This window comes from Haplochromis burtoni, unplaced genomic scaffold (assembly GCF_018398535.1).
Source record: "Haplochromis burtoni strain Fernald_Lab_line unplaced genomic scaffold, NCSU_Asbu1 Contig_320, whole genome shotgun sequence".
Taxonomy (NCBI): Eukaryota; Metazoa; Chordata; class Actinopteri; order Cichliformes; family Cichlidae; genus Haplochromis; species Haplochromis burtoni.
This window is the reverse complement of record NW_024582681.1, coordinates 638581-665423: the sequence shown is the minus strand read 5'-3', so window position 1 is coordinate 665423 and position 26843 is coordinate 638581. Positions and strand designations below refer to the sequence as shown.

At 38.8% G+C, this 26843-nt stretch overlaps 1 protein-coding gene across 1 annotated transcript in view; it reads right to left on the bottom strand.

The window, feature by feature from the left end:
- LOC102304224 (calcium-dependent secretion activator 2) overlaps positions 1-26843 on the bottom strand; it is a gene marked incomplete at its 3' end in the record, with an annotated part of 124457 nt that overhangs the window by 37743 nt on the left and 59871 nt on the right. Inside the window, 1 exon segment of the mRNA XM_005942573.3 lies at positions 17133-17269. Within this exon segment, the coding sequence (XP_005942635.2) occupies positions 17133-17269 (137 nt within the window).

The following is a 26843-nucleotide window of genomic DNA, read 5'->3' as shown; positions in this document are numbered from 1 at the left end:
TGCAAACTCTCGGTACCTCAGCAGAGCTGGCAATATCATCAAGGACCACTCTCACCCCAGCAATCAACAGTTTGAACTATTACTGTCAGGCCGACGGTACAGGTCACATAAAACCAGGACAAACAGATTCAGGGATAGCTTCTTTCCCAGAGCTATCACCGTAGTAAATAAGCACAAAAACAATTGAACCTGCTTAGCTATACCATACCGTCACTGCCATTATATCATGCTGCTATTCATACTGTCATTATATTAATGCTGCTATGCTGTATATATCTTACTTACTATTGTTTGAATACTTGCGATTGTTTTATTGTACTTTTTATATTTTACATTTATATTTATTATTGAATCTTGCACCAAGGGAGTGGCACTCCAATTTCGTTATACTCTGTACAATGACAATAAAGGCTATTCTATTCTATTCTATTCTATTCTATGTTCTGCAAAAAAATGTGCTTTGTCGTGTATCTGACGGACAAACACCAAACCAGTTCCACATCACTGAAGTTGCACCATTTTCACAAACCAATTCTGGTTCATCTGTTTCACTCAACAATCGGCCATGTGCGTATGAAAACAAAGGCACTGTGCATGCGCGTTTTACTCATATTCTATCGCGATATTTTATTTTCCTATCGTTGCCTAACATTATACCGGTATTACCGTGAACAGTATAATATGGCCCAGCCCTATTTCCAAAGACATTTTATACTGGAACTTGTTATATTCAAAGATAACACAGTCAAAAAGGTATGTATGGTAGTACACAAACTTCAACCGTTCCAGAACGTTTGGCCACCACACGCAGCCATTTATTTGTCAAGTCTCTGGAAAAGAGTTCAAAGAATACACAATGTGTAAGTGGGTGCTTGGTCACTAAGGTTGAAGCCACTAGGCAATACCTTCAACAAGGCCAAACAGAGTACTTTCAGGAGAAAGCGCTGGAGGGAAGCGCTGATCCAATTTGTCTGATCCATTCATTTCAGTTCTATATTTTTCCTGTTTATGTCACCATGCAACAGCTGCAGCTAAGTAGCATGAAGGATGCTTAAGGGTCAGCAGTTTGGATATACTACACCAACAGCTTCTACATGTTTTTATCTTATACCTGGTATGGAATTAGAGTAGTGAGAATGAATATGAGGTAACCTCTCCTGCTAGGTGCTAGATGTGAGAATGGGCAACTTATACTCCACTACTACTCACAGTGAGCCTCCTAAAAGTATTGGTTGAATTTGAAAATTCACTATGAACACCATTCAATTCATAAACCACAAAAAAGAGGGGGTTTTTTGGTTTTTTTTTTTACATCTTTCCAAAAGAAGATGCAAGAAATTATTTATGTTGACTTAAAAAAAAATCTGCTTGAAAGATCATTTAAGGATTTGAAATGAAAACTACTTCCAGTTTTTTTTTATTTAGAGTCTAAGTGACATGCTGTTTCTTGTCAGGTTTAACTGGACCTGGCAGAGCCCCCTCACCCCCAACCCACCCACCCAAACTCTCAGTTTGTTTGTCACTTCTTCAATTTCTTCATTTTTCTTTCCGTCTGTGGACTTGAGCTATTAATATCGCACCACGGAAGGAGAGAGAGAGGGTCTTGTCGGCAGGCGTTAAGCGACAAGATGTTCCTCTGTGACAAACAGATGGCACACTCCAGTCTTGGCACTAACAGCTCAATTAGCAGCTAACGAGCTGACTGCCTTGTTAGCTCCATCAGCCGTGGCTGCCTATCTCCATGTCAGAGCGCCAACGTCCGCCACCCCCTCTGAGGGATGACATGACCCATGAGGAGTCAAAGCAGTGTGGCAGCTCTGAAGTAGCGAACAGCTTGGCTTTTCATCACCTTACTACAGATGGAAAGCTGAGAGTAAAATGCTAAGGATTTTTTACCTCAGGGTCTTGCTGACTTCTTTTTGGCCAGTTAGGCCATTTTTTAATCCAAGAATTCTTCTGACCCCACCAGACAAGAGTAGTCACTTCATCATGCAGATTTACATGGCATATGTAGAATTACATGCTCTACATATTCTTCATCAAAAATATCACTGTCTTTGTCTCACTGGGAATCCAAAACAAAGGCAAGACATGGCTGGTATTTAAGCACTACTGTTTAGTTTCTGTAACCTGTAGATATGCTTGCGTATGCCTATCAACAGCAAAGTGAAGCTGAAATGACAGCAGCTCAGCCAAACAGACCCAATAGAAGGTCTACAAGAAAAAAAACAAGAAGAGTTTACACACTGAATTTATTAGTTTTAGTGATTCTTCTCACAATTACTGACATGTTACTTGAGGCCTGTACCACAAAGTTGGTTCAGCATACCCATGGTATCATTAGTCAATCTGGATTCACTTACCCTAACAGTGGCAAGCGGTCACATGAAGCTAGCTATCAACTCGCTAAGTTTCCCCAGGGTTTCCCTTGTACATTCACATAAAATGGGTGACGTTAGCAGAAATGACTAATCACAATTATGAATAAATGTACTGGCATTAGAGTGACTGATTTTACAAAGGAAGATGAAACTATACTATGGGGAAAAATCTGAAGAGGTTAAACAAGTAATACGACCAGCAAGGTAACTGCCAGAGACCAAGCAGCTGAGTGTGAGGGGTAAAGAGAAAAGCACTGTAGAGTAACATAGCATTAAAAGTTTGCACTTTAAGGGGTTTGGTCAGTAAGACTGGAAAACAGCTACTATATTAATCAAGTTTAGTCTATCTGAAGCCTGGAAAGAAAGCCAACAAAAATACAGACTAAGTTAACTGCCTTATCAATGTGACAATGCTATCATTCAGACATCTGATAGATTTTAATCAAAGATTTCATTAATTTAATGTTTAAAGGACAGTTTTAGTTTTTATTCTCTCAGCTGCACGCTCAGTGGTGTTTAATAGTTTGACAGTAAAGAATAAATATAAACAGAACACAGGTTTAGTCTATGTGGAAGTTTGATACAAGGTCAGCATGTACAGTGTAGGTATACTGCTTTAAGATCATATATTATTGCTTACAGAACACTAAAATTGTTCCTGGGTGAGAGAGGACAAAGAGCGATTCTGACAGGGAAAAAAAATAATAGTGAAAAAATTTAAGGAATCCACGTCTCCCTGCCTGAGACAGGATCACCTGGTGCCTTAACCAACTAGCTATAGTCAGGCTCACCACAGTACACAGTCTGCAACCAGTTTCCTGGAGAGGTGTTGGACTCTGTTAAACTCAGGATTTGCCCTAGGTGAGAGGGGGCAGGCAGGGGTAGGTATACTTGTACGCTACATGCACATTGGGGTTTTCCTTGGTGGGCTGTTTTCCTTGGTGGGCTGTTTCCCTGCGCCTCCGGGTCAGGAAATGGGTCCCTAATGTTGTTTGTGCCTATATGCGCAAGTACCCAGACTTCATAGAGTCACTGATGGAAAAGCTTGGGTGAAGTTAGACATTCCACCGCATCTCTCGAGGTTTAAAAAGTGTCCGCTTCCTCACACATAATTAACGCCAGATTTAATGCAACATTAACTCAAGTTGAATTTCTGAGAGGACTGAAAATTATAAGAGTATTTTGGGCCAATGTTCACGAACTGCCTGTAATATTGTTTCCTGTTTCTACTTGATATCTCAGTTTGTGTGCTATCAGTGACACAGCTGATATCCACAAAATAAAAGAAAAGTTTAATTTTAAATCTTAAAAAGAAGCAAAGCTACATCTTTATGTGCTGAAATCAAATGATGGCATCTGGCTGTCAGGATCTGGGCAGACTGTGTGTGTTTTTGTGTCTTCTGCTGCAGGTGATTTGGTGTGCAGACACCCTGGGGTCTGAGTACTAATTTCTGGAAATCACTTAGGGGAGCGTTTTTCCACACACACATAAAGATTTGGTCACTTTTATAGCAAGAACAAATCCAGACCTGGGCGCAGGTCCCCCGCCCCCCACCCTAGAACAGGTCACATAATGTTGCTCCTGAAGCATTCATGTTGACAGCCAACTTTGGAGTATGTCCTGTGGTGGCTTTAGTTCAGGTGGTAGAGCAGGTCACCTACTAATCGGAAAGTTGGTGGTTTGTGATCCCCATCTTCTCTAGTCTGCATGCCAAATATCCTTGGGCAAGATATTAACCCCAACTTCCTTTTTGATGGCTGTGAGTCACACACTATGAATGTTAGATAGAAAGCACTTACATAGAACGAGGACAGAAAAAAGTGCTTGTGTCAGTGGTGAATGAGGCAAGTTGTGTTAAGCGCTTTGAGTGCTCAGAGTAGTAAAGCTATATGTAAGAACCAGTCCATTTAAGATTTTCCCATTATGTGCAAGCAGTAAGTCAGGAACACAACCATCTGCCAGTTAGCTCAAGTCATCCTTGGTCCCAGATTCACCAAAGCTGTACATTTCATGCCACTACCCAAGCTATCCTCAGCATTTTAAACAGCTAAAAGGTTAACCAAGCATGTGTTCAGTTTCTATGGCAACCCTAGTGACATTTTTGATATTGTGATTTTTTTTTTTCAAGCAGTCAGGTTACAAAGTATTCTAAATTATTCTTAATGAGGAATTAGGCAAAAATTTACATGTGCAGTACTCCATACAGTTTACATCCTTTTAGAGAAATATTATGCAGAATTAATATTCACTTTAGTTCAGTTCAATTCAGTTCATCTCAAATCACAAAAACAATTGCCCTAACAATCATATGACCCCCTATGAGTAAGTGCTTTCGTGACAGTAGGAAGGAAAAACTTCCTTTTAACAGGAATAAACCTCCAGCAGAACCAGGCTCGGGGAGGGACGGCCATCTGCCACAATAAGTTGGGAGTTATGGGAGGAAGTCAGGACAAAGACATGATGTGGAAGAGAGCCACTGATTAGTAATAACAAATGATTAAATGCAGAATAGTGTATAAACCCACTTTCTGGAAATAAAAGATTGACATAATGACTATCACCTACACATTACAAATCCTTATGATAATATTTTTGATGCTGACATTTTTGGGGGGGTTTTTTATAACCAAAAGTGAACACTTGCTTTGGTAGCAAGCTATATTCATAGACTTTACAAGGTACAGTGCACAGAGACACATACCTGATTGGTAAATGGACTGGTTCTTATATGGCACTTTTCTACTTTAACTGAGCACTGAAAGTGGTTTTATACATCTTCCCTCATTCACCCATTCTCACAAGAATTTTTTCCAGGCTTTTCTTATGTAAGTGTTTTCAATCTAACATTCACACACATTCAAAATTCATTTGTTTGCAACTACAAGCAGAACTGAATCTGACTTTTTCCCCTCAGTTGTGTAACCCAGTTTCACATTTGCCAAGCTTGCCACATCCTTAATAAAAAATAATCTGACCATCTCCAGGTCTGCCTTCTGGGTCCAACTTTAACTCCACCCTGACATTATTAATTTGTTTGTCAAAGAGAATGAGCTGGAAAGAATATGCAACAGATCCGGGTTATTAAAATAAATGGAAATGTACTAACAAGTGAAAAGAATATGTTGAGAAGTTGGAAGGAGTACTTTTAACAAGGTTATGAAATAAAAAGAGAGAGAAAAGAACCAATGGAAAACAGCAAATCATGAAGTGAGGAGGATTAGTAAATAGGAACTAAGGGCAGCTGTGAAGAGAATGAAATTGGAAGGCAGTTAGTCCAGATGACATACCCATGGAGAAGATAAGCAGAGACAAGCCTTCCATCAAAGACTAGTTTATCCAAAATGCTCATGCGCCTGAAAGGAGAAGTCTCAAAAAAATCCACCTGTAATAAGTTGAGCTCTGTTCTGTGAAGATTGACTTGCCTATTTTGGGAGTCACTGAACCCAGCGCTCCCATCCTATTAATGTATCCCCTTGCACTGATGGTTACATAGTAGCATTCCAAAAGTGCCTCATTTTCATCTCTTGCTCACCGATGCCATCTTGTTCTATTAGCACACTTCTCATCAGGGTGTCCTGGTTCCTCAACACTTGATGTCAACCTTGTTAATCTGGGCACCATTCGAGTTGGTATGGCTTCATATTTATGTCTCTTGCTCATGTCTGAGGTGGGCTTGGCAGCAGTGCTTAGTGACATGCTTGTCTTCAAGGTGAACAGCCACAAGTAACAGTATCCTCATGGAGGAGGAGGAGACCATAGAAAGGTGCAATAAAGAAGTTGCCTAAGAAGTACAGCAAGCTGCTCATATTTCTAGCCTTGGAAACTGCCAAGAAAAGACTCACAGCACTGGCCAGCCACTTGAAGAGGTATACCAGAGAGATAGAAGGCAAGAGGGTAAGCCAGCTCTACTCCATGTAACCATCTAAGGTATACTCCCAGTGGCAGGGGAACAATATGAGAAAAGCACCATCAAAGCTAGAGATGGATCAATACTGGAAAAGCATATGGGAAGGATGAAATGCATAACCATCACAGACATCCAAGAATGGGTCTCCAGTATGAAGAGTTGGGGTTGGACAACCTTAGGCCCTGACATGATTCACGCTTACTGGCTGAAGAAGCTGAATGCATTCCATGAGCATCTGGCAGCACCACTGAACCAGATGCTAGTCGACGAGAGACAATCGTAATACCTAACTGAAGGCTGGACACTCCTTATCCCAGAAGGGACCAGTCCCATCCAACTATCGGCGAATAAACTGCCTCAGTACCACATGGAAGCTCCTATCAGGCATCATAGCAGCTAAGATGAACAGGAACGTGATTCAATACATGAGCAGAGCACATAAAAGGAATTGGCAGAGGAGCAAAACACCAGCTACTGGTAGACAGAGCAATCGCTCAAGACTGCAAGACCAGATTGACCAATGTGTGCACTGCCTGGATTGTCTACAAGAAGGCCTTTGACTTGATGCCCCACACCTGGATCCTGAAATGCCTGGAACTGTACAAGATCAACAGCACCCTAAGAGCCTTCATCCGGAACTTAATCAGGATGTGGTGTACAGCACTCACCCTTAAGCCAACTTGAACAGCTTGACAGCTGCAGGACCGGTTGGTTCCTGGCCGACAATGCCGCCGGCCTCATCAGGGTCCTTTGACTGCATGGGGAATGGAGGCGACCCCTACGCCATTCCGGAGGTCAGCGTGTAGTGCATGTAGGAGGAACCTGCCACGCCTTCGCCAGAAGTTGTCACGCCGGTGGGACGTGCTCTGGCCGAGCCGGAGATTAGTGCACCGGATGGACCGACAACTGCCAAACCACCTGTGAGCCCTGTCTCATGTCACGCCTACTGCACCAGACACCTGGCAAGCTGCCCATGAGCCATGGGTTGTGCCTGCTGTGCCGCCGCTGGATACGTGATCAACTCCCAGATCCCATTCATCCCTGCCACTGGTCCATTGGCCACTGGCAAGGAGTAGATTCAGCCGGACCTTCCTGGCCTCAGTCGAGCAATGAGGGTATGTGGCAGGTGTGGTTTGTGGCGCGGCGGCAGGGGAAGCCGACGCAAGGGAGCATCATCAGCAATCACACGTCCCTGCATAAAAAGAATTAACTGGGTCCTGAGTTTGTTGTTGTTATTGTGTATGTATGGCTGGCAGCTGAAAAGCTGCAGGTATGTTGAAACAGCAACCGAGGATTAAAGTGTGTCAAAAGTGTGAACTATGGTGGTGCGGTCCGTCCTTACTGCCACAATACCCAAAGGATGCTGAATATGGAGATGCCAGGGAAAAGTAAAAAACTAATGAGAAGATTCATGAGTGAAGGAGGACATGCACAGGACTGGTATAACAAAAGAGGGTGCTAAGCATTGGGTGAGATTGAGGCAGATGATTGGGATGATTGATTGAGATGATCCCTCAAAGGAGCAGTTGAAAGAATAACTGAGAAGTACACAAAGAATTATATTAACTAGAACAATGGTTCTCAAACACGTACCACTAGAGGGAGCCCACCCAAAAACTTTTTTAAGATTAATTAATATACCATGTTCTGATTGAGGGATTTCTAAAAAGTTAAAATGTACAGCTCTGCTATCACTTCCGACATAAATGAAGACAGGAAACTAAAGTGATGTTGTAGGGTTACTGAAGTTGGATTAGCTGGTATATAATGATGTGCTACGTGGTGGCTAGCTACACAGCTATGGTTAGTATAATATAAACCAGGGGTCAGCAACCTTTAAGACCCAAAGAGCCATTTGGACCCAGTTTCCATGCAAAAGAAAACACTGGGAGCCGCAAATACTTTTTGACATATAAAATGAAGATAACACTGTATATATTGTTTTTTACCTTTATGCTTTGTGTGAACAACTAAGGTGTGTTGCTTATGAAATCCATGAAGTGCTACAGAGAAATTACATTTTATTTATGTAATTAACACATTTTGAAAGCTACAGCCGGCTCTATGCGTCAGCAACCGTGTGTGAAAAGTGGTCAATAAAGAGATGCTGAAAAGCGTGTTCATGCAAACATCGTCTGCTGTGGTACAATGGAATTTCTGCTCCTGAACCTCCGAACCCCCTGAACAGCAGGACTGTAAGCTGTCATCTGTGAGGCGTGAGCGGTGTTTGTTTTTAACATAGTTCACGGTGGAGAACAGCTGCTGACATAATGTGGATCCGAAGACCCACAATTGGCCTACCTGGGGTTGAAAGTCTCGATAAATGCACGGCGTTTTGGCAGGTACACCGGCTTCCGCGAGTGTGACGCTTACTTTGAGCAATGAAAAAATAATAAAATATAATTTTATTTTTATATTTCAATATCACAATTTAGAACTACAAGTTAAAAAAAAGAACTAACATAAATAAAATACACTTCAACTAAATACTTGTTTATTACTAATCTACTTTCCCAAACCACGCAGAGCCGCACTATAAGGACTAAAGAGCCACAGGCGCAGGTTGTCGACCCCTGATATAAACACATTAGCACAGTGAAGCTGGAGGATGAACGCTAACTTTGCCACTCGATAAAAGTTAACACATAGGTTCCCGATGGTTAAGGACAAATGCAATCGCATGTTGGGATGATGTAAATGAATCAAGCTTCAGTCAGGAGAACAACTGAGATAATCCATCCACAATACAAGATTATTCATTAATATACTGCTGCATGGGCTGGGCTTTAGTTACATTGTAAAGTTTTAAAAACTGAGCTTTAAAATGAACAGTGGTAATAAAAACCAAGAGAGTCCGACAGTAATCACTGCCTCATTTTTAGGGTCTTACTGAGATTAAACAGAACAAGATACAAAGCATTAAAACATGTTAAAAACACAACAGCCTTGATAAACACAGACTAGCTTTGACCCGGAAGCAGGATTCATACTGTATGTCCTCACTTAAAGACCGGATAATCTACCTGTTCTAAATGTTTTAATGCATTACAGTTTTTATTATCATTTTCACTGTCACATCCTGTTTATGACAGTTAAAATAAATAACATTGATAAAAGAAATAAAATTGTCTCATGTAAGCTGTATATGGTGCTAAATAGGCATACACTACTGTACTTTAATGTTGGTACTTCAAGAGCCACATATTTTACGAGGTGGTATTCATTGTAAAAAGTTTGAGAACCACTATTACATCCCAAATTTAGCCTTCATTCACAGTAAGTAACACGTTCATTAGTATGGCTCCACAGATAGTAATTTCCATCATTCGGAGACTAGAGAAGTCAGTTCAAGGAAATCTTCCAGTTTAGCTAATCTCACCAAGAATGCACATACAGTAACTACTACCATCAAACCTGCTCGAAAGAGATGGTTAAATGTTCATTCTGAACTACATCTGAGTGTATGACTGGGTATAAACGTTGTCAACTTTTATTTTTAAAGGGTCAGGAATCATTGAAAGTTTATTGGAGCACAGCGCTAAACGAGTGAAGATTTCACACAGTTAATAGGTACCAACTTTACTAAAAGGTTACAAAGTGTTTGCTCAAAAGGAGTTATCAGGTTCTTTCTATAACATTGTAAAGCGCTCTGAGCTATCAATTCAATTCAGTTTTTTTATGTTGCACCAAATCACAGCAGCAGTTGCCTCAAATTGTTTTATATTGTAAGGTAAAGACCCTACAATGATACAAAGAAAAACTCAACAATCATATGACCCCCTGTAAGCAAGCGCTTTGGTGACAGTGGGAAGTAAAAACTCCCTTTTAATAGGAAAAAACCTCTGGCAGAAATGGATTTAGGGAGGGGGCAACAATCTGCCATGACTGGCTGGGGGTGAGTGGAGGAAGACAGGACAAAGACATACTGTGGAAGAGAGCCAGAGATTATTAATAAAAATAATTAAATGCAGAGAGGTATATAAACACATAGTGAGTGAAAAAAGTGACTGAAGAAGAAACACCGAATGCATCATGGGAATCCCCAAGCAGCCTAGACCTAACACAGCATAACAAAGGGAGGATTCAGGGTCACCTTGTCCAGCCCTGACTATATGCCTTATTAAAAAGGAAAGTTTTAGGCCTAATATTAAAAGTAGAGATAGTGTCCGTTTCCCAAAACCAAACTGGAAGCTGGTTCCACAGATGCGGGGCCTGAAAGCTGAAGGCTCTGCCTCCCATTCTACTTTTAAATACTCTAGGAACAACAAGTAAGCCTGCAGTGCGAGAGCAAAGCGCTCTAATAGGGTGATATGGTAAGATGGGGCCTGCTTATTTAAGACCTTGTATGTGAGGAGCAGGATTTTGAATTCAATTCTGGATTTAACAGGAAGCCAATGAAGGGAAGCCAGTACAGGAGAAATATGCAACCGAAGGCTTTTTAGGGAGTTATTAGGATATCCTTATAATAATAAATTACAGTAGTAAAAAAATGTAATTCAATATAAAAGATTACATTAATACTGTCAGGTAGTGCAACTATACTCATATTTTTGTTCAACTAATGTTTTAAATATTGTTGACATATTTAGGGTGGCTGTAGCCCCAACGACAGAGCAGGTGATTTACTCATTGCAAGGTTGGTGGTTTGATCCCTGGCTGCTCCAGTCTGCATGAATAGAATACAGTAATATCTTCCAACCGACAATATACTAAAAACAAATCAAAAAGATTTATTTATACAATAATTAGCAACAGTAATCCTTGGTTTGGTTTTTAGTTCATTGGTTTGGTTCTTATGCTGATCTACACTTGAATAAACAACAGCTTTGTGCTACAGTATTTCACTCTAAGCAGTATTATCTGCTAATATTTGTTAATTACTAACATCCATGACAGTATATATGTCAGCTGAAAAGTTAATTAGTGTTATAGGTAATTTTAAAAAAAGTGTCACCATTATAAATGTATCCACTAGAGAGCTCTAGATGGAAAATAGACATGGTAAATCCCTCCCAACATTTTCCTACTTGGATTTTTTCCCAGGAGGGCTGGCAGTCTATCTCTCCATACAACACAATCTGGAGCCTGTTAGTTTTTCTTATGCAGATTCCTCTAATTAGTACAAATATAACTGAATAATTTGAAAGCTTCAGAATTAAAGGAGTGAGAGTCTGGACCGTGTGCAAGCATAGACCTAAGTAATTACATTAGGATCTATAATGATAGAAGCATAACACAAAGTTAATTTAGCAGCAGGATGCTCAGACAGGTTCAAAGGGAGGTGAGGACACCTGCGTCTTCATCCTCCAAAAGTATGGTGATGTGATACAAAGAGTTTTTAATGTCTAATGATAAACATTTTTTTTTTAGAATTGAAGGTAAATTACTGCGCTTCAAATGTTGTCTAGTTCAGTGCACACTTTTACGGGCCCTTTATATATAACCCAATAAAGGGGTGGTGTGGGGGTGGGTGGTTATAGAAAAGCACAGCTGATGGCCAGATCCATCACCCCATGACAACATCAATTTTTGTTTTTGTTTTATTATAAAGATTTTGCATTATATCATAAATAAATGTGGGTCATCCTAAAGCAAGCACAATACCCATGATAAAATACATATTTGTGTGTTTGTGTGACTTTTTGTACTACTTTTTCGTGGCTTGGTCTTCCTAAACCAGAGCTCTTTTCAAAGCTTTACTTCAAATATGGAATCCTAATTCCAACAATGCACTGGATGAGGTTTTCAGAATCCACAGTGAAAAAAATACATGATTTAAATGAGAGAGAGAGAAGCTGCAATAAATCCCTCCCAGGATGACAACTGTGTGCCCATCCCAGCAGAAGGAGGAGGGAGGCTCCAGATGGAGCCCTCACGACCAAAAGACAACAGCTCCAGAGAACCAGCGGCAACAGGCAGTCTACTCTGGAACAGCCCAGCCATTCCGTCATAAGCCAACAGCAATCCCCAGGTGCCAGAGAACTGCGCCACTAAACGAACAGCGACCCTGGGACGCGGCCAGCCTGGCCCTCGAGCCACCAGGCAACCACTGCCCTGGCAGGGTGCAGGAACACCCGCCCACTCCCCTTCCCACTCGTCAAAGTTGGAAGTGATATATTGGTGCGTATGTTGGTGTACGGTAGTGTGAAAAAGTGTTTGCCCCCTTCCTGATTTCCTATATTTTTGTATGTTTGTCACACTTTCAGATCAGCAAAAATGTAAATATTAGATTACGCTAACACAAAACACAAAATGCAGTTTCTAAATTAAGGTGTTTATGATTAAGGAGGAAAAAAATCCAAACTTATATGGCTCTGAGTGAAAAAGTGATTGCCTCCTACAGCTAATAATTGGTTCGGCCACCATTAGAAGCAACAACTGTAATGAAGGTCTTATGATAACTAGCAATGAATCTCTGTGGAGGAATTTTGACTCATTCATCTTTGCAGAGTTGTTGTAATTCAGCTACATTGGAGGGTTTTCAAGCATGAACCACCTTTGTAAGGTCATGCCACAGCATCTCAATCATATTCAGGTCAGGACTTTGCCTAGGCCACTCCAACATTGTTCTTAAACCATTTGGAGGAGGACCTGCTGGTGCATTTTGGATCATTGTCCTGCTCCTGCACTTCAGCTTGAGGTCACAAACAGCAGGCCGGACATTCTCCTTCAGGATGTTTTTGTAGACAGAAGAATTCATGGTTCCATTTACCACAGCAAGTCTTCTAGGTCCTGAGCAAAACAGCCCCAGACCAGCCTCATACTACCACCACCATATGTTACTGTCGGTATAATGTTCCTTTTTTTTAAAATGCTGTGTTAGTTTTATGCCAGATGTAATTGGGGACACACATTCTAAAAAGTTAAACTTTTGTCTCGTCAGTCCACCGAGTATTTTCCCAAAGGTCTTTGGGATCATCAAGCTGCTTTCTGGAGGAACTGAGGCGAACCTTTATGTTCCTTTTGCTTAGCAATGGTTTTTGTCTTGGAACTGTGGAAGGGACGAACACTTTTTCGTACCACTGTATGTGTACAAAGTGAAAAAGATGGGTATAACTTTGTGTAAACTAGAGTGCTATTAAAACTGATGGAATAGATGTGACATGAGCACCTGACTGTTGGTCATTGACTACAATGTAATTAAAAACCAGGGGCAGGTCATCGCACAGCACATCCAGCAAATTCATATAAATGGCCCAAACCACTGTGGTCCATGCAGACCCTATGTCTGGGAGTGGTGTGTTGTTTAAGGGAGTAGCGGGGAGGGTTGGGATACATATGACCGGGAGGTAAAGGAGTACCCTCAGAAGGAGAGAACCATGCTAACAACTGACTCAGTAAGGACCCCTATTCCACAGACCTCACTGCAAAAAAAATAGGATCCAGGGCCCGCAATGACAACACCCTGGACCACCACCATGTCCCAACGCCAGTCATTAACTCAAAGGACTTATCTTATCTTAAATATTTATATGTATATTTTGCAAGAGTAGATATGGGAGCAGGTTTTAAAAGGCTATTTAAAAGCAATTTTACAGTGGAATTTTACAAGAAATTGTGATGCAGTCTTTTGAGGTCTGAAACTTTCAAACTAGGAAGTATTACTCAACTGCACTTTTCATCAGTATTAGTCATTTCTGGCCTAATTTCAAGTGTAAATGCGTTTTCATACTTTGAAATGTGTATGAGCTGAAGACATCAAGGGATGTTAATGTCACTCCTGGAGAGACAACATGGCTAGACTTGACCAGTTTTAAAGTTTAGGGTATCTTCATTCAATGATAATTCTGTGAATTTTAAAGGATAGAAGGAAGTTGTCATAAATAATATGAAGTTATCATGTCTCTTTGCACAGGCTATCATATTCTCCAAGCACATTCACATATTTATGTGAATAAAATATTAAGCTCCAATAACTGAGAGCTTATTTTCCTCAACAAAAAAATACTGCACATAGAGCAGGCAATTTGGTTCCCGGTGATCGTTCCCTTGTTTGAAAATCACTTGAATGTTTGGTTAAACACTCTTTCTCCCATCTGGATCAGCCTCCTGCTCATAATGACTTTTATGATTATTTGATTAAAACTTCTACAAGCACCTAGTCAGCCAGTTTACTGCACTTTTTAAACTTACGGCACCTACATACATTTATTTCCTCATTGTGTGATAAATGCAAAGCAATGGAAGGAACTCTTGGCCACCTTTTCTGGTCTTGCCCTACACTTAGGTGTTTCTGGGAAGAGATATTTAATATATATAGCTGGATTTATGACTTAAAATTAAAGCCAGAGGGTATACTTGCAGTGCTAACCCTTAGGGTTTGGCTATGTGAGATGATTGCATTTCTGTATATTGTAGAGGTTCGTTATGGTCTTGCTAACACTCACTTTAAATTTTTTAAAATCTGGAACTCTTTTCTCAATCATATTAACATAGAATCAACAATGTTTAACCCATTCACCTGCACTTTATGTTTATGTGAAACTACACCTCTGCCGGACCCTAACTCCTTCTTGGACTTGTTCCCCACATCTTTTAGACTCTGAACTTTCTGTTGCCCTGTCTAACTTCACACAGAAGACCATTTTGTTCGGACTCCATTATTTCTCTTGTACTTTTAATATGGACTGACTAACCAGTGTTGTTGTTGCTGTTGTTTTCTTTTCTCTGTCCTTTGTCCTTTTATCTTGGGTGATTTGATGTAATTTCGAACTTAAAATGTTATAAATAACCTTTAAAAATAAAAGAAAAAGAAAATCACTTCAATTACTTTTACTAATAAAAAAGATATTAAAAGATTGATTCCTTTTTTTCTTTAATGAAAACTGCCATTGGTATATTTTGTTAATGAACAACACTTTGGGGATTTGGATCAATGCTTCCCAACCACAACTGCACACACTATAAAAAACAAAAAAACAACAACAACAACAAAAAAAATCACATACACATATGGACTCGCTTATTTAGGCTTCACTTCACTGCTTCCTCCTCCTCCATTGACTCAGAACAGCAGTTGTCCATGAGGGTCATGTTCCTATTTGGAAAGTATTGATTAGAGTGCTTATCCCCTTAATCAGTGTGAGAGAGCGCCCCAGGCTGAATACACACACACGCACTGAGCTCCTACATCTCTTTCATTCTTCAAACTGTTCTGAAAAGTTTTAGTTATTTTTGTTTTCATTCATTTTTTAAATATGCAGTGCTTCAACAATAATTTGGATAGAAAACAGCAGAACCTAAATTAAAATTATATTTACGATTTAAAAAATTCTTATTTTGTTGGAGCACTAATCCAAAACCAGCAGACATTTAAGCACAACTGAAGGCATCACAAATTATTCACGATTGAAAAGATGACTATTTCCACCTAGGAGGTCCCTGGACTGGGGCCAGGCTGCATCTGTTGTTAAAATGCAACCCGTCACCATTATTTGAAGGTCACCGAGCATGACAAATTAGCTGAACGGCTTGTCTAGTGCTAAAATGAAGTTCAGTGACATCAGTGCGTACCGATTCATTGTTAAAAAGCTTTTAATTCTTATTTTATCTTTTGTTAAGGAGAAGAAAAAATATATTAAGTTTATCTTTTTATCTTTTGTTCAAATAGTGTGTTATTCATTTTGGCCTCACAATTGGCGAGGTGAGTGAATTTGGGGATCATGTTGTGAGTAAAAACTCCAGGGATTAACCGGTTAAAGCATTAAACAACATTAAAAGTAGTTGTTGAATAATCTTTGGTCGGTTAATGAATAGACTGATTTGATTATTTACACATATACTACATGTACAGACACAAAGCTATAAATTATAACTATATTAAATATCTAACTGTATCCTAGCTATAAAAACAGACAAAAAAATGTTACTAGATGCAGAAAATGTTTATATATGTTGTAATTTTTCCACACACACACATTAATCCATCCAACTATTCATTTCTTCTGCTCATCCATAAGGCGCTGTACACTCTGGACAGCCTGCCACAGTATAGAAATTATTAGCTCATGAAAATATTCTGATGTAATTAAAAAAAAAAAAAAAAAAACTTTTTGGACAGGTGTGCTTTTTTAAAATATATTTTAGAAAGTCACAGTAGCTATACATCTACATGATTTACAAAAGAAGTTGAATTTTATTTAAAAGTCATCAATTTATCCAATCGTTGAAAGTCTGGTTGTGATCAGAGTGTGTGTAGATATTTCTATAAAGAATGTATGGCAGTAATTAATAATTTATTGTGAACACCATGCATTTTACCATCCATTCGTTTTAGTCTAATAAGTATTTGATGTTACTTACTAGTTGTTTTGTTTTTTTTTAGAAATGATTCCAACTGAATGCCTTTTTAAAAACATTAACAACATTTGGAGCTCTTTGCATCAGTGTGTTGTTTTACTTTTGTCTTTCTATTATTCTCACACTTCACCAGTGGGAACCTTTCTGTTTTGTAGCGTCCACTTTTTTCTGCTACCCGGGTAAATTTACTGGCAGTACCAGAAACCAAAAACAATGCTCTTATTGTTTTGGTTGCACAGTCAAGCCATCATTATAGACTGAGAACCCTGAAGGTAAAATGTACTGTATGTAGACAAATATTATCTACGTATTAAAGTACTTGTTGGTTATTTTTTTGGTGATTCATAAACTTTAATTAAACAACTTGTTTTAGCAATACCATTACAAGCTCACTGCAAGTTCTTCTTTAACTGCTCTGTTTCATGAGGATTTTAAGCAGCTTACGTATTTTGGTATAGATGATAGAAGAAAGTTTGTGTGATGAATGAGCAGTATTGTGGATAGTCAATGAAGACGAATGATGAAAAGGTTCTTGTTCACATACCAGGCAGGAGAAGGAGTCGTTCATTCGATGCTGGAGTGTGTGTTTCTGTAAAATGGTGAACAGGGCAGCGTGGTCGAACTGACACGGAGACGCTGAGATCAACTTTTCCACTGCCTGACGCTGAGATGGATCAAGACCTGAAAAGAAAACACAGAGGTGGATGAAGGAACGACACTTAGATGTGCACAACCTTGCCAAGAGTTTAAAAAAATTGAACTCGATAACTAGATGTGAACTGTAAAATCCATACTATGCTACTATAGTGTTTTTTTTTTCCAGAGCAGCGGAGTCTGGATGAGGTTAGGGAAACGTGCTCTTTGGTCTGAAACTCAACAACAATTGAAACAATTAGTGATAAAGATATGAGAGATGTTGCAATCCTGAATATAAATCTATGGGATATTTCTCTAAAGATTAGTTAGAATAATTAAAGTAGATGTCCCAACACTACCCACAAAGAGCCATTTAACAACTGACTCAGGAAACATGAGGTGATCATTAAACACTTGAAAGTAGGGTAGAAAAAAAACACAGACAGGAAAATAGCAATAAATCAGTTATTAAAACAGCAGATCAGGCTTCATGTCTACATTCAAACATTGTGCAATGTGCCATGTTTTACTGATGACAAAATGTGAGTTGCTCAACAGCTGATGGGACAAATGAGACTGACTTAAGAAACTTTGAGGAGGCAATAACAAGAGACTTCGACTTCTGACAATAGTGTATGTGTTCAGTCAAATCGTTGATCTTAATTGTATATAAGCCAGTAGGACATAAACTGAAATAACATCAATAGCAATGAGTTTGTGCAATCATGCTCAATCATGCTCAATCTTGTGTCATCACTGGGTCAAGTCATATGATTGAGAAAATGGAGTTTGCAAAATCACTGGGTCAAGGTTTGGTACCGTTACATCTGTATGTTTGAGTTTACAGGAGACAGAAAGACTGGGACATCTGCAGAGTCCCAGTCCCAAGGTGTTTTCAGGCTGGATATACTAAAATCTCTCCGGTCCATTCTGAGGGTTTCTTCCCAGAGTTTAGAAATGAGCCCATCCTAAAAACATTGAAGTAGAGGCGCCCAGGAAGAGCCGAACCACCTCATGTCTGAGTTCCTCATCCCTTCTCCAAGTCTGAGCACAGTTGCTGCTCAATTCAACCACTTGTATCCACAGTCATATAATTTCAGTCATTTACCCGTGTTAATGACCATCGGTAAGTGCTGGAAAATACTTAAACCATGGCAATAAGAACATGCCAATGAGAGCAATCCACTATAAATAAAAACGTGTCAGTCACTTTTATAATAATATGTAAATATTTAAAAAGCTACAGCTCAGGTGGTAAAGGGGATTGCTACAAATGACAGTGTTATTAGTTTGATTACAGGTCAAACTAATAACAGGTCAGTATGCACAAGACAAATCACCGATTCATCCTTTTATCCCATCATTGGCAGTACTGTTGCCATAGACATACGATGGATGGATGGACAAGACAGACAATGAGAAGCACTTTGTGGAATTACTAAGGTTAAATGAATACTGCAGTTTCCAAACACAGTCATACATGAGAAACATGTTAAACAGAAAAAAATATTAGAAAAAAGGGGTTTAAGGGGTGATTGATAGGAAAAAAAATATATATATATATATATTTATTTATTTTTTTACTAAAAATATGGAAAGTTTGATACAATACCATGGATCTATTCATGTCTTGTCTCAGGTCTTGGTATCAGACATGCTAAAGTCCTAATGTGTGTACTGCAAAAGAAAAGTGACTGCATTCAAGACTGCAGAATGTAAAGATGCACAACATGGGAAAAATCAAGCAAATTGCAGTTTTTATTTCTTCTTATGAGTATTTTGGGGTGGCAGGTGTGTATGTGACTGTCAAAACAAAGTGCAACAAATGTGGGACAAAGTCCAGCTATAAAACTAAAAAAATTATTTTAATAAAAATGCACACAATACATATTATTTAAACTGATTATTTCATTAACTTGGGTGTGTTCCTGAGTTTTATTAATGATAAAAGAGAAAAAAAACATTACAAGATTTTCATATGAGTACATTCTGGAAAAGCTAGTAATGAAGTCATTTTTATGCAGCAGCCCTGACAGTTCACTTTGGATGTGCACTGCCTGAAGCTGCAGGCGATAATGAGGCTTTGGGGTCAGTGATGAAAGAATCAACAGAAAATGGAAAAAAAATAAAAGAAGCCGAAGAGGCGCAGGGTGTCCCAGCCTGAGCAAACCTGGGTCATTTCCAGTCCTTTCAGGCCTTTCTGATAATGGCCCTGCCAAATGAAAAGCCTAACACTCTCCACTCTGCCTTTATTGTGGGAGTACATTTCAGGATGGGAAGCTTCTGACCGTGACACATGGCCCCACAAAAGACCACAGCTCACTGAGAATACTGGCGCTGTTTCCACGCCTGTGGCTCATGCCCAAGACAAGCTTTAGTGATCACTTTTATTATCGCTGTCATTTTGTTTTTTGTGTGGATGCAGAGAAGCCCATGAGGACTCTCAGGCATTTGTGCTTTTCATCTCCTCCTCATTTTCTTGTTGCCTTTGTCCAAAAGAGAAAAGAGAAAAACAAAAAAACAGGAGAAGTGAAATCTCCACAATCAACTTCCAATCAACGCTCCTCTTTTTCCATCTTTTCTTTTCATTCTTCCACTTTTCTGTCAGCGACTGCCCTTCGGGTGTGATGGCCTGCTTTCTCTCTAATTCCGATGTAGGTCATTTTAAATTTGTTACCTCCATAACAGTGTACTGTCCTCAATGTAATTTAGAGAAAAGACAGGGAGTGAAGGAGATAGGACTCTAAAGAAAGCGAGACAAAGAGATATAGATTAGTACTGATAATAAGAGGAGGGAAAAGGAGGGGTAATATTGATTGGGAGACAGACGGCCGGAGGAGTGATGTTGATTTCTGTCAAGTCCAACTTTCAGCTATTATGTTCAGGTTGTGTGTGTGCGTCTGTGTGTGTGTGTGAATGAGCAGAAAATATGGATCGATCTTCATGCATTTTTCTCGGCTATCTACAGGTTTTTCTGCTCTGGAAGTTTCTCATTAGTGTGACTACATGAGCATAATTTTCTGGTTTTGCTGAACATGACACACAATTGCACAAAAAATGGTCAGTCAAAGGCACAGATTCAATTGATTATTCTTAGGACTGGTTTCTGTTGGGGACACCAAACTATGATTAGTATTAGTAGCTACATGCAACCTAAACCAAACACGCACAGCCATTGTTTATAAGTTTCATAAATGAATAAAACAGACACACAAATCCATACACCAGTTAAGTACAGGCAGAAAGTAAAAAAACAAAACAAACAAAGCAAAGAAGCAACCAACATTTTTAAACTTCAGTGTCAATAAAGAATGAATACCTTCTTAACACTAATTGAAACAAATAATAATATTCAGGCAAAACATTAGCAGCCTGAATTAACTGCATTCAAGACATTTAAAATTGCCCTAGATTTATTAAGTTCGATACATTTTTGTTTACTCTGCAGCTGATTACAAGAGGAAGGAGCTGCAAATTTGAATGGTCTTTTTCTAAATTCAGCACAAACCTCTGAGACAGAACTCTTGGGATCTAACACAATACCTTTTTTGACGAAGTCTATAAATTACATGCAAGCAAACCAAGAACAGCCTTATAAATGTGAATATATCAGTGGGCGAGTCTACAGCATACTTTGGTTTCGACCAGTCCTCTATTTATCGTCTCCAGTTGGTCCAAAAATGCAACTGCTTGTCTGTTGACTAGTACAAAATGGAGGGAGCATATAACCCAGTGTTGGCCTCTTTACACTGGCTTCCTATTCGTTACAGGAACCAAATTAACATTTTACGTTTTTGTTTTTAAACAGATAGGTAAGACGAGCCCCTTCTTACCTATCTGAGCTTCTATCAATGCATGCAAACAATGCAAACTAATGTTATTTATTCCAAGGTCGAAACCTAAATCTCGCTGTGAAAGGACCTGCTACATCTCTCTGTTGCAGGTCTCAGACTCTGGAATAGTCTACTGCCAAATATTAGATCTACACAAAACACTAGAATATTTTAAATCTCTACTACTAATTACAGCATGGAGCCCTACTCTAAAAGAACATAAACGTAAACACTGTCTGTGAAGCTGGATTTAAGAAATAAGTGTTTAAGTTGAAGCATTTATAACAGTTGAGGGCCATCTTGTGCCAGCACATCCAACCAATACATAAAATAACAGGTTACTACATGTGCATCACATCACAAAATATATCTTTTTTTTACCAAAGCACAATGAAATCCCAACACTAACACACAACATACAAACCACTTACTGCTAAAGAGACAGAATGAAAGTGGGCAGTGTATCCTTGCCTTTTTAAAAATAAAAACCGCTGCAGCAGGGGGCAGTACAAAAGCAACCCCTTACACTGCTTTTTGGTTTTAGTTTCCTTGTTTACACTAAATGATCAATTCTGTCACTAGTTAACTAACAAACTACTCTAAGCAACAAACTCTTAGCAGCAATCAACCAACCCAGTGAAGTTATGTTCTCTACAGGCACGAGATGGTGCTCAACACCTTCTAACGTTCTAAAAAATGTAAACACGTATGGCTTAAACCAAGTCGCAGACAGTCTTAAATCTACAACAGTTGTTTTAGATTTATTTCGTGAATAATATATGTAGTGTTTAAGGTCCACTTTAATAAATTCCTTTAAAACATTAAATCATTATTTATTTACATTTTTTAAATCCGCACATTATGTTTGTCTGTTATTCAATACTGACGATCTGAAACATTTAAGTATGAAAAATATTTTAAAATGTTAGAAATCATGGAACAAAAAGGACCAAATTCAGACTGCAGCAACAGAATTCATAATCAATAAAAAACAAACTTTTATTTAATCTACTTCGACGATGAGATCTTTAAGATGTGATGATCATTCAGGATAAATAGTCACACTGTATGCATCAAAGTTGTTCAAGTGTTTATGACAGCATGCAAGCTTTAAATATCTTTTTTTAAATAAAAAGAAAAAAAGTTAAAATTGAGCTTTCACACATCTGTTGTTGGCTTCTCTTTACTGGCAAGAGATGGAGACGTTATGGTTGTTTTTCCTGAAATCACCATAGAATTAACCAGTAATTAAATTTACTTACCCAGTACTTAAAATATAGCATAACGAGTATTTTGAAATTATGGCTATCTTACAGGAAAGGAGACACATGGTGACGGAATTACCAAGGGACTTTAGCTTGCATAACACTCAGGTATTCTATGTATGAAAATATCTTGCTGGAGTGGAAGTTGCTAACAGGAGAAGGTGGTGCCAAATCTCAAACCTTTAATCATCTCAAACTGGTTCGCTTGGGATGTGGTGAAATGGGATATTTTCAAGATGGATGTGCAGATGACAAGTCTGCAGAAACTTTGTAATGCTATCATGTCAGTATGGTGAAAAACATCTGAGAGGAATGTTTCCAGCACCTTGTTGAACCTATGCTACGAAAAATTAAGGCAATTCTGACTTCAATTCAGTTCAGAACTGAAGAAGCTTCTCGGATGAGAGGTTAACATTTTCAAGCAACTTAAAGAAATCCAGACGCTTTTCTTTCCAAGATCCTTAGTCAAGTAATTCAAGTGCAAAGGTCACAGGAAGGGGGGATCTTCTGCCAGCTGTCATAGGACAAATAGTTCATTTATGATTTTAATGCTAAAGAGAAAAAGTGTATTCAAGACTGAAAACATGATCTTCAATTGTCTGATTGTCTATACAGGTGGACATCACTCAAAAAGGAGAAGGCTTTGGTGTGCTACCCTGTTATTTGGGATGACTGCGAAATATGCAGTCAGTCTCATGTTTTTGGACACTTGTTCAAAGGAAAAAACATTTTCCAAATTGAGAGGAAAACAGAAACTTCTGAATTCCACGGTGTTTCTGGGTGTAAGTACTGTTTTGTACAGTGCTGTATCCTTAAAGCCATTTTTTCCAGAGTTATGGAATTGTTTCATGTTATTGTTTTTAATTAATGGTTAATGAAAATAACAAAGTTTGTCTCCATTATTATAGGATCAGATGAGCTTGCAAAGTTTGTATGGATGAATGTATAGTTTGTAATAAGAAAGGAAGAAAAGCTCATATTACACTATCATTTTTATATTTAACATAACAAGAGAGTTTTATAGTGAAGCGTCCATTATGCACCAAATTACTTAAGCAGTCTTTACTTACTATCTAATTACACTGAACTTGAAATTACTTACAGTACAATTTGCGCCCTTCCCTGTAAAATATATGGAAGTTAGAAAGCTTAAGTTACTCCATAAGGCTCATGCCATGAGAAGTACAGCATACTTGTGATGTAACATAAGGGGAAAAGAAATGTCTGGGGATTACCATGAAATTAAGCTGTACTTAAAATTACATGGTAAATGGTAAAATGGTAAATGGCCTGTATTTATATAGCGTTTTACTAGTCCCTAAGGACCCCAAAGCGCTTTACATATCCAGTCATCCACCCATTCACACACACATTCACACACTGGTGATGGCAAGCTACAGTGTAGCCACAGCCACCCTGGGGTGCACTGACAGAGGCGAGGCTGCCGGACACTGGCGCCACCGGGCCCTCTGACCACCACCAGTAGGCAACGGGTGAAGTGTCTTGCCCAAGGACACAACGACAGAGACTTTCCAAGCCGGGGCTCGAACCAGCAACCTTCCGATTACAAGGCGAACTCCCAACTCTTGAGCCACGATCGCCCCATGCACTATAATATGTTACCGCCATGCTTAATTTGACCTTTCCAACTAGTCTTTTGGCCCAGCTCACTTCATTCCAGTCAATACAGGTAATAGGTTTCAACAAGAAAGCACCAATTAAAAAGAAAGAAAAAGAAAGATTATGTTTGCTAGATTATTTTCGATTGTTTGCTAAAACACCACCCATCTCAGGTGCGCAACTAAAATGTAACACATGCTCATCTGTATCTTCTCTTCATGTGTATTCATCTCTGTCCAACCTCTCTATACCCATCTAGTCTGCGTTTCATTGCCATCATCACAGCAACAGTCACATCTATGTGACAACCTGCTCTGAAAAGAGGCAGTGGCCCCTGATGGCAGGTTATTGACGCAGACAAAGAGGATAAGGACAAAGTGTTTCAGTTTCAGGTGCACATGGTTGAAAGATTTGACATGACCTCCCTGTCGGAGCAGAGCAGCTCTGCTGATGACAGAACAAACAGAGACGAAGACACAGACAGACAAGTCCATCAGCCTTGGTCTGGCTGATTGCAGCTTCACACTGTGTAGAGCTTAAAGAGACAAACTAAACTCTGTCAAAAAATAAAAAGGAGCACACACAAACTTTCAGAGCTCTTCTTCTGCATTTAAGAGGGATGCTGAACCCCAAGAGCGTAACATAATTGGACATTCCCCTCAGGATCATCCTTGATTTCAAACCAACCACCAGCTTCTTTCAAAAACACAGATGACAGGTGGAAACATCTCTTCAGGAGCCATTCTGTAGATCTGTCTTAACATATTAACAAAAAAAGTCGATGTCTGTGTGAGAAAAGTGGAATTCAAGAGTCCAAAGTCACAGCCTCCGATGGTTTCCACTGATTTGGACTTTGTTTTTGGTCCATTTCATTCAATCATTGAAATCATGTTAACTCAAATTTCTTTCAGACTTGGTTGTCCTTTCAATAAAGTTCGGAGGTGAGAACATTAGCAGCTTAATTGACCCCACAAAGAGCTAACATATGTCTTGAAAAATAGGTTTTCTCATTGCTAAATATAAAGACTAAACTTTCCCATAGCCTCTAATGATTTATCCTATTTAGATCAAACTTTTAAGTCAAACTACTGTAATGCTTGAACTACTGGCGCAATCGAAGAATCCCAGCAGTCCCCAAAAGCATCAACTCGGTGCTTTTTCGATGATATTAGGATCATTACAGTAATCCCAGGACAGGGGCCACATCCAAATCTCAGCAAACAACACAGCAAACACCCACATCTAAACAATTAAAAAAAAAAATATGGTAAAAGGAAATGCACAATAAAAGCTCCACTAAACTTTTTAGACAATTCCTCACACAGTAAAAGATATTTTCCAAATTAAGAGAAAAGCAAAAACTTCTGAATTCCATGGTGTTTCTGAGTGTAAGTACTGTTTTGTACGGTACTACTGTATATCCTTAAAGCTATTTTTTAAGGTTATGGAATTGTTTCTTGTTCTTGTTTTTAACTAAAGGTTAATTAAAATTAAATTAAATGAATTAAATCAAGGTTATAGGTTTGCTGTGTTGTTTTCTGTGTTATTTGCCGAGATTTGGATGTGGCGAGGATTACCGTAATGAGCCTAATATCACTGAAAAGCACAGAGCCACCGCTTTCAGGAACCAGTGAAATTCTTTCAATTGAGCAAATGGTTCAGGAGATGAACCAGGACATCAACTGTGGTGTTCAAATTTTTCAGAAGGAATTCAGGAGAAATATCTGTTGTTTAAAAAGATTTAATTTGCTTTGGCAGTTGAAATTACAAGTTTTACAGCGCTGGACATTCACAGAAGAGATCCTGAAAATGAAAGTTGCAAAACATCTGTCTGGTGTCATGTCTGGCAACATGTTAGGCTTTAGAGAGTTAACATTTCTAAAACAAAGTGATTAAGACTGCATTACAAGCGTATAAAAACATTGGTATCCTTTTGTTTTTGGTCTCATCTCTTTGGCACAGAGATTTCGCACGAGTCTTTAGAGGATATTACGTACTACAGATAACAGAATTATTTGCAATTTTATGTTAAAGGGAACATTATTGTGAAATTGCTGAACCTTTGCCCCATCTTTACTTTACCAGAATAAACTGGTTGTCTGCCAATTAACCTTCCTCCAGTTGTTTTTGTTTCCTGTACTATATACTTTTCCAGCCTCTTCTTGCACCTATCCCTGCTGTGGACCTGCCCTTAAAACAAGGTACTAGTTTATACTAAAAATAGTAAAACGTCTCAATTTAAATATTTGTTATATTTCTATGTTCTATTGTGAATAAAATGTGTTTATGAGATCTGCAAAACCCATGTATTCTCTTTTTAATTACATATTGTACAGTGTCCCAGGTATTTAGAAGTAGAAATTGTAACTCCAGTGTCTTGCAAAGAAAAGATCATTTTAACATATCTATATCGTTTCTCATTTTTATGGTAGATTCATTTTGATAAAGAGAGAAAGAATATCATCCAAAAATCCAGAAAAAAAAAAACATTAGATGAAAGTTGAGTGAAATAAGAATTTTTGAGGCCTGGACTTCCCAACCCGCTGGTCTAAAAGATATGTTGACTGTTAACTCAGAAGGATCAATTGGAGAAAAAGAGTCTATATAAATATTAATGGTATTGAAAGTAGTAAACAAACATGGAGACATGACTGGCAGACACAGAGACAGTCACCAGAATGGGGAATAAGGGTAACTCAAGATAATGGAGAACATGATCACTAGGCCGGGGAACATGGGAAGATAAAAGGACAAAAGCAGATGAAACTGGGACACAAAGGAATACAGAATGAGAAGACAACAGGACTATAACCACAGGGAGTGCAGAATTATTAGGCAAGCTGTATTTTTGAGGAATAATTTTATTATTGAACAACAACCATGTTCTCAATGAACCCAAAA